The 16,987-nt window shown below is 41.7% G+C and overlaps 1 protein-coding gene across 1 annotated transcript in view; it reads right to left on the bottom strand.

Annotated features, from left to right (window-relative positions):
• Positions 1 to 13,500, bottom strand: part of INTS12 (integrator complex subunit 12) — a 30,703-nt gene extending 17,203 nt beyond the window's left edge. Inside the window, exons 1-2 of the mRNA XM_065405229.1 lie at positions 13,435 to 13,500; positions 1,105 to 1,268 (exon numbers count right to left, since the gene is read on the bottom strand). Coding sequence (XP_065261301.1) covers positions 1,105 to 1,260 — 156 coding nt within the window. The 5' untranslated portion in view covers positions 1,261 to 1,268; positions 13,435 to 13,500. The remainder of the gene's footprint in view (positions 1 to 1,104; positions 1,269 to 13,434) is intronic.
• Positions 13,501 to 16,987: the final 3,487 nt, after the last annotated feature.

Here is a 16,987-nt window from a genome sequence, read left to right as displayed (position 1 = left end):
GATGACAAAATTCAATTTACGTAACCATATATAAATTGGCTTCTGGTGTCAGTGAACATCAATATCTCATTCCTTCTGGGAGGAAAATATTGATCTTTGCTTAATCTTGGTCAATATTTACCTCTTGGGTCAATAAATCTTGATATGCATCTCAACACAAGTCAATAACTGCTTATTTGTGTCAGTGATGGATAATAATCAGGTCAATTTTGAACATAAGTGATTAAATTAGTCCCAAAAGCCAAAGCAATATGTGTGAAAATCAGAGACTGAGCAAGGTGCCATGACTGAAATTTCAGTTCCTTTGGAAACAAGAAACCACAACTGGGCACTTAATACAGGTTATCCACTTGGCAGTGGAAAACAGTAGTTTATTGGTGAGGTCCCTTTAATATAATATTCTCCATCTTAAACAGTGTTTAGTAATTGTTCGCTTAATGCACTACTGGAAGAAGCTCAGACACTACAGTGATGAGCATGACATAAGAACCTATACAGAATAGAACATGACACACAATTTTTTTTCATTTGTCATGTGTGCTAGTTGTTTTGGTTCTGCAAATCATTTTGACTTTAAAACCTGCCCCTCAACTTTTTTTTTCTTCTTGCTGCATACAAATTAATCAACAGAATGTACAGAAAACTGATGTGGTTTTACCATTATCTGGCTACACCGCTTAAGATTTACACTCATCAACAATAATTAACCTGCATTTTTATGAGCTTTTAGTTCTAATTTTTGATTCAGGATGGATGAGCAACATGGTACAGAAGTAACAGACACACCACCACCAAAGCCAGGATAAAAGTATTCAGAAAGCACCATGTTACAAAGAGCCCCTCCCACCCTAACAGGGAACAGCTCTCTTCCAAGACCAGACACTGTGCCACTGAAGTCAATATGAATTTTTCCTCTAACTTCAATGGCACCAGAATCAAATGCATAAAGGTCAGTGATCAAGTAATAACATAGCTACTCCGCAAGTCTGTTTTCTCCCCCTTTCTGACTCTCATAGTTCTTCAGCTATAAAACTTGAAACAGGAATAGCTGGAGCTTTAATACTGCATATAAAAACGACCTACATGTTCTATTCATGCGAATACCTTTTGTGAAGGACGATAGCTTGAATCAATTCCTCTGGCCAAAGACTCATCAAGCAGAGCTTTTAGCTTTTCAGCAGAATCCTTACTCTTTGAATGCAGGAAGCCCAGGGCTTTCAAAAAGATGGGATCAAGTTCCAGGTTCACTGTAGCAGCCATAGTAGCTTCTTTGAAAGGAAATGAAAAAGAAGTCATTGAACTTTATTCATATGGAGTACAACTCAAATAACACAACAGCTAATAATCTCAAAGACAACTCTTTTCAGGTACAAGAAATGGACACATTATTTATCACATCAGTCTAGGCATAGATATGAATTTAAAAAACAAAACGGATAAACAAAGCCACAAAAGCCAACTACCTTCCACCTCCATTAGGAGACAATGAATTCGCTGCCTTCTAGAAAGACAGAGTAGCAGCATCTTATCCCACAGCTGAAGTAATGTCAGATTCTGAATTTGGCAGCCGCAAAGTCAGAAAATCAAATGTATTGTATTTATGAGAATGCAACCCGTATTTCAGAATATCGTTATTCAGAACATAAGCAAAATTCAAGTGCAATAAATTAAAAGTGAGTGACAGCTTCAAGAAAAGAAACTAATAGGTTGTAGATTTCCTCCTTATATAATAAAATACTAAACTTTCATTGCATGCACACTGCCTTTCATCTGGTTGCTCACTAACACCAACATATATTTGGAAAAACAATTTTCTTTGCGGACACAATTTCACTTTTTGAACTTTTCAGAACAATAGCTTCTCATTATAACACCTAGAACAGTTACTTCACAATTTTTGTTTTAAAAAAAAAAAGATAAAATCTAGTTGTCAATTGCTTAATTTTAACTGACAAAGCAAGGAAATTAAGTATCCAGGCTATTATTTGTCCAAGTCCCTTTGTGATTATTGATTACATTTGATGACAAGTAAAAATTATCTAGGGTTTGAGATGCCACAATATACAATGAGGTGAAGTGAGGGAAAGGGACAGAATTAATCTAAAAACATCTTTTCTTGATAGCAGCAATTTTTTTCCACATCTGAGTTTTCTCCGCTCAGTTAAGCTACATAACTAATTCTTTCTACCTAGATAAGCAAGGAGCTGTCAGTATCAGCAACATAAATTCCAGGAAAGGGCAATTACATAAGAGATCCTCCTTACAAAAGAAGAAATACTCCCAAATCAGCAATATATCTTTATTATTTCAGTTTAAGGAAAGCTACCGCAAATAAAGGCTTCCGGTCTCTTCTAAAAAGCGTGAGATGTAAGTATTCTTAATCCCTTTTATCATCATGCCACATTTATTGGGATTTCTTATTTCCAACCCTATAATTTAGAAAACTCTTTTAAAAGAGCGTTCATGCCACTCTCCTAAAAAGTACAGCTTGGACATGTACTCTGGTTCCAGCTTGCAGAGCCTTGCCTGACTGAATTCTTCTTGATGTTAAGCACAGTGAAAATAGTGAACTTTAACCTCTCTGGACAATCCACCAGCAGTGGCAAGCTGCTCCATCACTGCTTGCCTGGAAGTCTCCAGGAGTCTTTATCTCATGCTGGGCTTTCACAAGACACTAGAGAATCACTCTACCAAGATCATCAAGGAGTTCAGCATATAATAGACTTCATAAGGATTTTATCAATGGACCCAGCAGAGAGCTAAGAATTCTATTCAGAACCTTTTCTCTATTCCTTAATCGTTGCTTCTTGTCAAATCATATCTCAGTGGCCACAGAACTTCTACTAGTATCTCCGAAACACCAGTAACTCTGGTTTTGTACTGAGCAAGCAAAGACTACAGTGTAAGCCCATCTCAGGGCAACTCAGTTTCGCTTTGATGTATATAATAATGGAATTTAACGCACATGGAAAGTGGTTATCCTTCTCTCTCATACATCCACCTATGGTAACTGCTCAGGCCACTCTTGTGATCTGTGGGCTGTATTACCTGCTCTTTTTCTTTGTTCAGTATTTACGGTCTGCGTTTCAGTAGCATAGACTGTATCTCTAGGTCTCTGTTAAATCCCCAAAGATATGAAGTATGTGGGATAACAGAACCCTTATCACAGACATTGGAATAATGTACTGCTTGAGGAACTTGAAGTTCCTTTCTTGTGAGTTTTCCTGTTTACAAGGCTCCATATAACATATTGACATAATCAGAACAGATATTAGTAACCAGCCAAACTCAGGATGTGATTTCTTGAATTAAAAGAACTCTGAGAAAATGACTATAAGCAATGTTGAGTCCAACAGCACAAGGACAATTTTGTTTTCTAACAGGTAACAGTTCATAGATCTAATTCTAACTTCAGCTTTTAAGAACTCTACTGTCAAGGAATTGTTAAAAAAAAGAGCACTGTTTGTGTTCAATCCTTTGATCTGCATACCATGGCTTTCTATCTCTCTTCTGACCTCCAGGTTAATATCATCATAATGCTGCATACCAGTACTGTCACAGTTAAGAATTTGTCTGTCTCTACTATAATCTCTCATTTTCAGGGGGTTTATAAGGCTATTTAAAATATGCAGCAGGCTGAAACTTGGCACACAAGGGCTCAGCATGGAAATGAAATTTCAATTTAAAAAGATCTATTTTGTTGCTTTTTAAGATAAAGAAAGTGGGAAAATTTATTTAGCAGAGTGAGATGCTCATATGCTAACTTAAAAATGGACTTGATCTGCAAAAATAAGGTTGATGATCTGCTCTCCTTACATGCACAGGTCTCTTACTGGAACACAACAAAAAAGGAAGTTTTATACTGGCCCATTGTCTGTCTGATCCAGCATCTTGCCATTTACAGTGGCCAGTACTACAAACATTACAGTAATGAAAGGAAGGATGATCCAGTGGTTAGGTCACTAGACTGGGGCTTGGCAGACTGGGGTTCAATTTCCCCCCGTCACAGTCTGCCTTGAGCCAATCACTTAGTCACTCTGTGCCTCAGTTCCCTATCTGTACAATGGGGATAACAATATTTCCATACTGCACAGTTATGAGGAGGAATAAAGTCAGTGAAGCACTCAAATACTATGGTAATGGAGGTGATATAAGTAGTATCTTCGATAATATGCAAGAAACCCCATAATGGACAATTATGAAATAACCTCCCGCTTATGAAATAACCACCTTTCTTAACTGCTGTCAGTGGTTGGCTGAGTAAGGCCTGAGAGCTTATATTTCTAATTTAAAGAAAAAAAAATACAAAAAACCCTCCACCCCATATAGTGAAACCAAGGATATTCTCATTCATATATATGTCTAATACTCCTCTGAAGCCTATAAACCTCATGGCCTCAATGGTATCTTGTGGCAATGAGTACCACACTAATTATGTACTACCTGCAAAAAGTATTTGCTTTTATCATTTTAAATTTATTCATTTAAATTTCAGTTTAAAGGTCCTCTTGTTCTTATATTATTGAAAAGGATAAATAGAAGCACCAACTTGATTGTTCATATTCTATTCATTATTTTGTATATCCCTTTTATGTCTCTTCTTATTCACCTCCTCTCTCAACTAAATGAACCCAATCTTTTTCATGTCTCTTCATATGCAAGTCTCGCCACTCCACTAACTATTTGCATCACCTGTTTATGAACTCCTTTTTATGTCATATCTTTTTTGAGACAGGGTGCCAGAACTGAACACAATATTCCAAGAAAGGGCACACCACTGATTTATATGACAGTATTATAACAGTGCAGTATAATCAATCCTATTCTTTATAAAACCTAACATTGCTTACTATTTTGACTACTACTAATTATCAAGAAGAGCGTTTTCATTTACAATAACAACCTAGGTTGTCTTCAGAAATAGCTTAGAATCCAGAAATGTGAATTAATAGTTCAAGGTGAAACGTATTGGAAGGAAAATTTTGTAGTTGTCAATACTAAATTTCACTTGTCAACATGCTGACAATTCACCTGTGTTTTTTTGGTTCCACTATTCATCACAGTCTTCTCTGGTTTTGACTAATTAAATAATTTTATGTCTGCAAATTTTGCTTTCTCACTGCACCCCACCCCTTTTTCAGACCACCAATATATTAAATACCCACCCTAGCACACTGCATGTACCCACCACCCAATATAACATACTGCCTGGCTAAAAACTGACCTTTTATTCTTACTCTTTGTTTACAGTTTTAGATCTATGACAGAGCACGGCCTTTCACAGAAAGGCTTTTAGTCTCTCATTAGGGACCTAAAAAGCTTTTTGGAAGTCCAAATATATTATATTAACCAGTTCTCCTTTATCCATTATTTAGTAAATTACAGCAATATAATTTTTAGGGCTGTTGAATAATTGCAGTTAACTCAAAAAAATTAACTGTGATTAAAAAAATTAATCGTGATTAATCGCACTGTTAAACAATAGAATACCAATTGAAATTTATTAAATATTTTTGGATGTTTTTCTACATTTTCAAATATATTGATTTCTATTACAACACAGAATACAAACAGTATAGTGCTCACTTTATATTATTTTTTATTACAGATATTTGCACTGTAAAAATGATAAACAAAAGAAATAGTATTTTTCAATTCACCTTATACAAGTACTGTAGTGCAATCTCTTTATCATGAAAGTGTAACTTACAAATGTAGATTTTGTTGTTGTTACATAACTGCACTCAAAAACAAAACAATGTAAAACTTTAGATCATACAAGTACACTCAGTCCTACTTCTTTTTCAGCCAATTGCTAAGACAAATAAGTTTGTTTACATTTACAGGAGATAATACTGCCCTCGTCATGTTTACAATGTCACCTGACAGTGAGAACAGACGTTTGCATGGCACTTTTGTAGCTAGCGTTGCAAGGTATTTACGTGCCAGATAGGCTAAACATTCATATGCCTCTTCATGCTTCAGCCACCATTCCAGAGGACATCCTTCCATGACGATGATGCTTGTTAAAAATTTGTGACTGAACTCCTTGGAGTAGAATTGTGTCTCCTATTCTGTTTTAGCCACATTCTGTCATATATTTCATGTTATAGCAATCTTGGATGATGACCCAGCACATGTCCATTTTAAGAACACTGTCACAGAAGATTTGACAAAATGCAAAGAAGGTACCAATGTGAGATTTCTAAGGATAGATACAGCACTCGACCCAAGGTTTAAGAATCTGAAGTGCCTTCCAAAATCTGAGAGCGACGAGGTGTGGAGAATACTTTCAGTCTTAAAAGAGCAACTCTACAATGCGGAAACTACAGAACCCAAACCACCAAAAAAGAAAATCAACCTTCGGCTGGTGGCATCTGACTCTGATGGTGAAAATGACCAAAGCGTCGGTCTGCTCTGCTTTGGATCGTTATTGAGCAGAACCTATCATCAGCATGGACGCATGTATTCTGGAATGGTGGTTGAAGTATGAAGAGACATATGAATCTTTAGCGCACCTGGCACATAAATATCTTGTGATGCTGGCTACAACAGTGCCATGCGAACACCTGTTCTCACTTTCAGGTGACATTGTAAACACGACGTGGGAAGCATTACACTGGTCTACAATTTTTGAGAAGTCGTTTGTTTCAGAGATAAAATGTGCTATTTATTATGTATTTTGATGTGCTGAATTCAAATATGACAATTAAAACAACTGATTGGCTACTGTTTCTAAGATATTTAAGTTTTTACATTTTATGTCTAGGTATATTGTGTAGCTAGTAGAGTTTTAATCATAAATTGTAAACCTAGGTCTTTTCATGTGTTTATGGTTGCTTTACATGATAATATTTCACCTGTCCTGTTTATGTAACACTTTAAAAATCAGTAAAAGGGTTATATAAATAAAATTTATTATGAAACAAAAGGCAAAAAACTATTCTGTACATAGTTTAGTCCTATTCAGTGTCTACTCGGCGCTTCTTGGCTTGTCTCTTGTATTCATTAAATGGAGCATCTCTTGTCACTGTCCAGCAATAGTCTGCAAGCATTGATGGGCTCCATTTGCCCTGATAGCGTTTCTCCATTGTTGCAATGTCCTGGTGAAATCGCTCGCCGTGCTCGTTGCTCACTGCTCCGCAGTTCGGTGGAAAAAAAATCTAGATGAGAGTGCAAAAAATGTATCTTTAGTGACATGTTGCAACCAAGGCTTTTGTATGCCTTGAGGAGGTTTTCCACCAACAACCTGTAGTTGTCTGCCTTGCTGTTTCCAAGAAAATTTATTGCCACTAACTGGAAGGCTTTCCATGCCGTCTTTTCCTTGCCACGCAGTGCATGGTCAAATGCATCATCTCGAAGAAGTTCACGAATCTGAGGACCAACAAAGACACCTTCCTTTATCTTAGCTTCACTTAACCTTGGAAATTTTCCACAGAGGTACTTGAAAGCTGCTTGTGTTTTGTCAATAGCCTTGACAAAGTTCTTCATCAGACCCAGCTTGATGTGTAAGGGTGATAACAAAATCTTCCTTGATTCAACAAGTGGTGGATGCTGAACACTTTTCCTCCCAGGCTCCAATGACTGTCGGAGTGGCCAATCTTTCTTGATGTACTGGGAATCTCTTGCACGACTATCCCATTTGCAGAGAAAACAGCAGCACTTTGTGTATCCAGTCTGCAGACCAAGCAAGAGAGCAACAACCTTCAAATCGCCACAAAGCTGCCACTGATGTTGGTCATAGTTTATGCACCTCAAAAGTTGTTTCATGTTGTCATAGGTTTCCTTCCTATGGACTGCATGACCAACTGGAATTGATGGCAAAACATTGCCATTATGCAGTAAAACAGCTTTAAGACTCGTCTTCGATGAATCAATGAACAGTCTCCACTCATCTGGATCGTGAACGATGTTGAGGGCTGCCATCACACCATGGATGTTGTTGCAGGCTACAAGATCACCTTCCATGAAGAAGAATGGGACAAGATCCTTTTGACAGTCACGGAACATGGAAACCCTAACATCACCTGCCGGGAGATTCCACTGCTGTAGTCTGGAGCCCAACTGCTCTGCCTTACTCTTGGGTAGTTCCAAATCCCTGACAAGGTCATTCAGTTCACCTTGTGTTATGAGGTGTGGGAAATTTCTCTCCAAATCATTGGCACTGCAAAAGGCATAGATTTCCTTTTCCTGTTCAACCACTGGCGAAGATTTGTTGCACAAGTGTTGCAGCGTATGTGTGGGGCCCACCTCTTGTCCTGATCTCCAATTTTGCAGCCAAAATAAAGGTGATAGGCTTTCTTAACCATAGTGCTTATACTGCGCTTTTGTGATGCAAAAGTCACTTCACCACAAACAGAGCAGAAGTTATCTGCACTGTTCACACAAGTACAAGGCATCTCTGCTCACTTTGGCTAAACAGAAATGTGTCCCTTTGCAAAATCAAACACTGACAAATAAGAGAGCACGACACTGTATGATTTCTAGAGCTGATACAGGGCAATTTGTTCAGCAGAGTGATGTAAGCTTTCGCAATACCAGCTTCAGATTGCATCATTCATTGTTTTGCCTAAAAAGCAAGTACTGTCCAAACCCAGTCATAGATTTATTCATAGATCCAGTCAAAGATGTATTTTAGTCATTTCTGGTTTAAATTGAGATCCCTTCCCTTTATAACTCACTTATCCTCCGCCATTCCCAAGTCAAGGGTTGTATATACTGACCCAATAGCATATCTTGAAAACTAGAGCCAATCAACAATTTTAAGCATCATTTTCGTTCTCAGTGACCCAGAATTAGTAAAGTTTGACTACATTTATTTCAGAAGCATTTTGGCTGTAGAGCAGTGTTATCTCCTGCAAATTGCAACCAAACTTGTTTGTCTGAGCGATTGGTTGAAGTAGGACTGAGTGGACTTGCAGGCTCTAAAGTTTTACATAGTTTTATTTTTGAATGCAGTTATTTTTTGTCCCTAATTCTACATTTGTAAGTTCAACTTTCATTATAAAGAAATTGCACTACAGTACAGTAACTCCTCACTTAAAGTCGTCCCAGTTAACATTGTTTCATTGTTACGTTGCTGATCAACTAGAGAACATGCTCGTTTAAAGTTGCGCAATGCTCCCTTATAACATTGTTTGGCAGCCGCCTGCTTTGTCCACTGCTTGCAGGAAGAGCGGCCCGTTGCAGCCAGCTGGTGAGGGCTTGGAACCTGGATGGACCGGCAGCCCCCCTATCAGCTCCCCGTTCCCCTAAGTTCCCTGTGCGGCAGCCGCTCAGCAGGCTATCAACTGCCGGCAGTTCAGCTGTCCCTCCCCTCACTGCCATGTGCTGCTCCTGCCCTCTGCCTTGGAGCTGCTCCCTGGAGCCTCCATCTTGCTGTGCGGGGGATACGAGGGGGGAGAATAGGGGGGCTAATGTCAGGGTGTCCCCCTCCCCCTGCTCCCCACTTACACCATCTTCCATAGAGGCGGGGCGGACACACGACTGGGCTCAATGGAGGGAGCTTCCTGGCAGCAGCTGCCGTCTCAGCTTGTTGATCAACTTAAAAAGGCAGTGTACTTAAGAGTGGGGTCAGCATACTTAAAGGAGCAATGCACAACTCTCTCTCACACACAGGGTGTGTCTCTGTCTGCCATGCTGTCTCCCCTCCCTCCATTTGTGCTGCCTTATAGAGTGTGAGGCTACATTAACGAGTTAAACCTTGAGGGCTCAGCCAATTGCTAGTTCATCATTTAGCAGTAAGGCATTCGCTGGGAAATATCCCACCCTCTGACTTTACCACCTCAACCAAGCTTCACAATCATCATTGCTGTGTACCAGTATTAAATTGTTTGTTTAAAACTTATACTGGATGTGTGTGTGCGAGTATGTATATATATATAGTCTTTTGTCTGGTGAAAAAAATTTCCCTGGAACCTAAATCCCCCTATTTACATTAATTCTTATGGGGAAATTGGATTCGCTTAACATCGTTTCGCTTAACGTCGCATTTTTCAGGAACATAACTACATTGTTAAGTGAGGAGTTACTGTACTTGTATTAGGTGAATTGAAATAAACTATTTATTTTGTTTGTTACAGTGCAAATATTTGTAATAAAAATAAATACAAAGTGAGCACTGTATGCTTGGTATTCTGTGTTGTAATTGAAATCAATATATTGGAAAATGTAGAAAACATCCAAAAATATTTAAATAAATGGCATTCTATTATTGTTTAACAGTGCGATTAATCGCAATTAATTTTTTTAATCGTTTGACAGCCCTAATAATTTTCCTTTGCAGAATAAGTGCTGGTTTGTGTTTTATATTCAGTTTTCCTTGTACTGCAGTGCAGTTCATTGGTCTGTAATTACCAGGACCATCCCAGTGCCTTTTTATATGAAAGTTAAATTTGCTACTCTCCAGTCCTCACACAGAGGGAATTATGTTAATTAAACTGAATTTTTTGTTAGCAGCTCAGCCACGTAAGTTCCTTCGGAACTCTGATTTTCACCATTTGGTCCAGTGACTTCTTGTTCTTTATCCGTTTATTCCAGCACCTCCTCTTCTGAAACCAAAGAATACCTCCAGCTTTACTATATGAAAAGTAGGGGTCTAGAGCATGTATCTCCAAAGGTTCCTTTGTGATTAAGAGAGATGCAAAGAATCAGCTGAGCTTTTCCAAAATTGCTCCCTTCTCCCCCTATTTGCCCAGGAAACCCAACAATTCTCTTGGAGGCTACCTGCTTCTAACACAGTGGTTTCCAAACTTTAAAGGCCCGCAAACCCCTTTCACTAAATTGTGAAATCTCGTGAATATTTTCAGGGATTTAAGTTTAAATTTCCTCAGTGTGATGGATGCCCCAACTGCCCGGCCCCGCTCTCCCTGGGGCTCGGGGTGTCTGCCCTGCAACCGGGTCCCACCTGCTGTCTCCAATGCCCGGGGTCCTCTGTCCGCCATTAGTGAAATTTTTCTGGCGAACCCCCTGTAACGTTCTGCGAACCCCCGTTTGGGAACCACTGTTCTAACAATTACATATTTTCATCTTTGTATTAGGTCAGGCTGTATTGCTGTTCAGATTCAGTTTTAGCTCCTATTTTCAAATTTTCTTGCCCCTAGTTCACATGCCATTGTATTGGTCCATCTCTTTCACCAGTGGGCCCTGGAAAAGAAGGGGCATGGTTAAGGGGTTGAGGTGATCCCGCAGTGTCCATCTTGGGGAGATTTTTCTGGAGAGGAGGGTATGTAGACAGACAGCTGAAGGGGAACCTGGATTGAGGGCACACTTTGTTTCTGCATTCATATAACCATGACTTACTGATTGCTGCCTAAAAGCTGCCTCACTTAGGGGAAGTGGCCATAAAGATACTGGATACTGCCTGAGTGCATGTTATTGTTCGTTGATTTAGGTCACTGGTTAATTGTTTCATGGTTTATATCTCAATTGTTTATCCTCCCCACCCATTCCTAATCAACGCACCACCTTGTATAATAAACAATTTGCCTACTGAAGTTCACCAGGTTCTGGAAAGCCCTTAGATGTTGTCTTCATGGAGATTTTCAGGTGAGGATCAAGCTTTGGTTAAAACTGAACTCTGGGACCAATCACAAGGCCACAATTTTAACCTCAGTAATATACCACTTTGGATGTAAGGATTATTTATATTCATAGATTCCAAGGCCAGAAGGGACCATTGTGATTATCTAGCCTGACTTCCTGTATAGCACAGGCCATAGAACTTCCCCATAATTTCTAGAACATCTCTCTTAGAAAAACATTCAATCTTGATTTAAAAATTTCTAGCAATGAAGACTCCACCATGACCCTTGGTAAGTTGTTCCAATTGCTAAAAAATTACACCTTATTTCCAATTTGAATTTGTCTAGCTTTAATTTCTAGCCACTGGATCATGTCATACCTTTCTCTGCTACATTGAAGAGCCCATTATTAAGTATTTGTTCACCAAGTACTCAGACTGTTGCAGTCAAATCACCCCTTAATTCTCTGTTAAAATAAACAGATTGAGAGCTCCTTAAGTCTCTCATTATACAGCATGTTTTCTAATTCTTTATTCATTCTTGTGGTTCTTCTCTGAACCCTTTCCAATGTATCAGTATTGTTCTTGAACTGTGGACACCAGAATTGGACAGAATATACCAGCAGCAGTCATACCAGTGCCAAGTACAGCTTTATATTAGATTCCCTTTAAGAAGGGAGCAGTGATCTCAAGTCTACTAATTCCGTGTCTTGAGAATTTTTTAAATATACAAAATCAAAATATAAAGATAAAAAACTGATTATAGTCTTTCACCACTGCAAATTTTAAACCACAGGCTGACTATGCTACACATGAAGATAAATTATGCCCAAATTACATGTGGTCATTTCTTAACTGAATATTTGTTGATCTACCTGCTGTCTGTCTGGTTTTAGATTGTGAGCTCCTGGGGGCAGGGATTATGCCTTCTTCTCTATATGGAAAGCACTTATCACATGATGGGGTGCTACCACAAATAAAGAATAACTGTCCAGCACCAAATCTTTCAGTTTTATTCCAATGTTAACCATTTAACTAGTTTGCATTTAACTCAGGTGTGAATATATACAGGCTGTGTCTTCAAAGGAAAATGTGTTTTAATTTTGAAAGAGATTTAGTATTCAAGTGAAGTTCAAAAATCATACAACCAGAATTGGAAAAGACCTGACAGAAACAAGTCCCTGCTAGCTGTTTATAACAGCAGCACCCAGGAGCACAGCTAATGAGAACCTTCCATTATCAGTTACTATAGTGACCTAAACTCAGCACTGTCTACAAAAATCAAGTATGCGCATCTGTGTGGCAGGATAGGGAAATTATTCATTGTGTACAGCAAAAAACAAAACTGCACTGAAGATTAAAGCAAAATAAAGTGGCCATTCTTCTACGGGGAAACTTCAGCAGTACAAAGGGAAAGGGCCTCATCACTAGGTCGATAATAAACCATTGGTTTGTACAGTGGTAAGTTTCCTAAAAGACTGAAAACGTAATCGCGTAGTCAGGAAACCAGCAAGCCAAAGGAGGGGGAATTGCTCGGCCCAGTGATCAGCCCCCCTGCACTGCAATAACACGACGCTGCCCCCCTGGTCAGACAGCCTGAGCGCGACTCCCAGCCGGGCCCGGAGGGAAGCCTCGGCTCTGGACCGTGGCAGCTCGCCCAGCCCCGGCACCGGAGGGATTTCTCAGCACATCTGGGGTGTATCCGCGGGCTCCGTCCTTGCCCGGGCTGTGCAGCGCCGAGCTCGGCCCGGCCGCTCGCGGGTTAGGCCCAGCGCGACTGCCGGGCAGGCTGGGGAGCCCGCGGGACTCACGGGGACGGTATGGGGGGCGCAGCCTGTGGCCCGGCCCGGCCCGGCCCCGGACCTACCGCCACCTCACCCGGCTCCTCCCAGGAGCCTCCGCCCGCTCCTTACCCCTCGTCGCTGGCCCGGCTCCGTCCCGCTTGCCGGTCCCCGGCGCCCGGCTAGTGACGCAGCGCGGAGCCCAGGCGGGGGGAAGGACCGGCGGGAGGAGGGACCGCGGCGGCAGCGTGCGGAGGAAGAGGCGGGGCCAGGGAGGAAGCGGCTGAGCGGACTGAGGCGGGGGAACGGGGAATCTGCCGCGTGGGGCCGGGGCTGGGGTAAGCGGGGTTGGGGGCGTGTGAGGCCGCGGAGACGAGCCCTGGGCAGTGAGGGGCTGAGGAGGTTGTGTGAAGCCTCCCCGGGGCAGGTGCTGAGGATGTGGGGTGCACCCCTGGGGCACAGGGACCCCAGGGAGGGGCAGGTGCTGAGGATGTGGGGTGCACCCCTGGGGCACAGGGTCCCCAGGGAGGGGCAGGTGCTGAGGATGTGGGGTGCACCCCTGGGGCATAGGGTCCCCAGGGAGGGGCAGGTGCTGAGGATGTGGGGTGCACCCCTGGGACACAGGGACCCCAGGGAGGGGCAGGTGCTGAGGATGTGGGGTGCACCCCTGGGGCACAGGGACCCCAGGGAGGAGCAGGTGCTGAGGATGTGGGGGGCACCCCTGGGGCACAGGGACCCCAGGGAGGGGCAGGTGCTGAGGATGTGGGGTGCACCCCTGGGGCACAGGGACCCCAGGGAGGAGCAGGTGCTGAGGATGTGGGGGGCACCCCTGGGGCACAGGGACCCCAGGGAGGGGCAGGTGCTGAGGATGTGGGGTGCACCCCTGGGGCACAGGGACCCCAGGGAGGGGTAAGTGCCGTGGATATGGGGTGCACCCCTGGGGCACAGGGACCGTGGTTTGGGGCAGGTGCTGAGGATGTGAGGTGAAGCCTCCCCGGGACACAGGGAGGGGCAGGTGCTGAGGATGTGGGGGGCACCCCTGGGGCACAGGGACCCCAGGGAGGAGCAGATACTGAGGATGTGGGGTGAACCCCTGAGGCACAAGGTCCTTTGTGAGGGACAGGTATTGAGGACATGGGGTGAATTCTCTGTTACGTGGGGTGACCATAGTCATTCATCACAGAGGCTACCCCTCTGATACCCAGTATTTTTAGTCTCTCTACATATAAAAATATTTTCCGTTTATCTGGTCATTATTGTGAGCTGTTTCTGAACTAGGGTTCATTGAAAATTTTGCATGGAAACTGTTTTTGACCAAAAATTGTGTTTTCAATTAAGTGAAAATTTTTACAGAAAGCGTGTGCTTTCTTTGAATTTATTTTTTAAATATTTCATCAGAAAACTAGAAATGTTTAACTTTTCCCCAGAAAGTTAATTCTTTAAGTGTAACACTTTCACTTTTTTCAATCAGCTGTATTGTATACTCTATTTTTGTAACATTCTTTTTGAAATAAGGTGACCAGAACTAAACATGGTATTCCAAGTGAGGACATACCATCGATTTGTGTAGTGTAAATATTTAATGTATTTTTCTATCCATTCTTTGTACACTTAAAATCCTATTCCCTCAAGTACTTAAGGGACTGTTCATGTGAGTAAATTACTCCCACGCTCAAATTCTCTAGGATTGGGGGTCTCACATTATGTCAACTTTTTTGTTTGATTATGGGTTGTTGGTTTTTTGGTGTTATTTTTTGACTGCCATTGCACATGGTTTTGATGTAGAGAAGAGGATTTGTGCCTTAATTTCAGCAGTAATTCTTATACGAAGAGAGACTAAAAATAAGTTTGTCTTTAATTTTTCATGTGTCCCTTATTTTCCTGAAGTGTATGTGGTGACTAGGTAATTTTAGTTATATTAATGTGCCCATCCTAAATTCTATTGTTGTTGTTTTTATAGCAATTTTCATCTGAGATACTCAAAGAACTTCACAAATGATATAAAACCCTCTGAATTTTACCCTATTTATTGATGGAGAAACTGAGGCACAGAGGTTAGGTGACTTCCCCCTGGTCACACAGCAAATTAACGTAAATGGGAATATAAATTATATCTCCTGAGTCTGATGTCTTAAAACCACAGGTACTATTTTTGCTGTGCTACATATTTATTGGAATAACCATTACATTTGTAAATAACTAAATTTATGTGATACATGTTAAATGAAAAGAAACATTGTCAAATGTTGTCCAGAGTTATATTTTTTCCATAATAAAACAAACAAACAAAACCTTTTGCAGAAATTAAGAGCAATAGAAGTGTTTTCATTTTTTGTTTATATTTTCCTGGAAACATGTTTTTAAACAAATACACAGTCCTCTGTAGTGAAACCTAAATTTGTAGCACAGTGAAACAGACTTAGGTGATATTTAGCCCATGTTGGAGACATTTTAAAAAGTAAATAGCATAATTAGTTAAAGTAAATTGGACTTTTAACGTTTTTCGTTCTAACCAACTAAGCTTGTCTTAGTTCCATAGGTAAATAAATTTGTTTACAATATCTGCTCTTTAAGCTATGCAGTATAGCAGATGTTGTTAATTATTTGTATTGCAGCAGCAGCTAGAGGCCATAACTGAGACTGGGGCTCTGTTGTGCCTAGTACTAGTATAGAGTAAATGGCAATCCCTCTCCCAAAGATTTTACACTCTAAGGGTATGTCTATACTGCAATAAAAAGCCTGCAGCACTGGGTCTCAAAGCCTGGGTCAATTGGCTCGGGCTTGCAGGGGTTGGGCTATGGGGCTAAAAATTGCAGTGTAGATATTTGGGCCTGAGCTGGAGCCCAGGCACTATTGTGAGGATGATGGATCTCAGAGCCTGTGCTCCAGCCTGAGCTTCAACGTTATACTGCAACTGTTAGCACCACAGTCCGAGGGCATGGCTATACTTGCAGATGTAGAGCGCTTTGAGTTAAACCGGCCTTCGGAGAGTGCAGTAGGGAAAGCGCTGCAGTCTGTCCACACTGACAGCTGCAAGCGCACTGGCGTGGCCACATTTGCGGCACTTGCAGCGACATTGGGAGCGGTGTATTATGGACTGCTATCCCACAGAGGACCTTTTCCCATTCTGGCGCTGTGGCTTGTGGGAAGGGGGCGGGAGGTGCGGGGCATTCTGGGTTCTGTCCCAATGCCCCGTGATGCATCGGTTTGCATTCCAGCAATCCCTCTGCTTCCGTCCACATTTGGTGCCATCTTTCAATGTCTTTTGTGCTGCGCGCTCTGTCTTCCCTTTCGGTCTGCGGGAATGGAGCCCGAACTGCTGAGGAATATGCTGACGAATGTCGCCAGCGTATCACGTTTGGCAGTCGAGTTACTCCTTAAGATCCAAACTGACAGTGAGGACTCCGACGATGATATCAACTTGAGTAACGCATACGACACGAGATTGCTTGTGGCATTCACGAACATGCTCACCACTGTGGAACGCCGCTTTTGGGCTCAGGAAACAAGCACTGAGTGGTGGGATCACATTGTCATGCGAGTCTGGGATGACAAGCAGTGGCTGCAGAACTTTCGGATGAGAAAAGCCACTTTCATGGGACTGTGTGATGAGTTCGCCCCCACCCTGCAGTGCAAGGACACGAGATTGAGAGCTGCCCTGGCGGTGGAGAAGCAGGTAGCTATT

Source organism: Emys orbicularis, chromosome 5, assembly GCF_028017835.1.
Source record: "Emys orbicularis isolate rEmyOrb1 chromosome 5, rEmyOrb1.hap1, whole genome shotgun sequence".
NCBI lineage: Eukaryota > Metazoa > Chordata > Testudines > Emydidae > Emys > Emys orbicularis.
The sequence above is the reverse complement of the archived record's forward strand: the minus strand, read 5'-3'. Positions and strand labels throughout refer to the sequence as shown.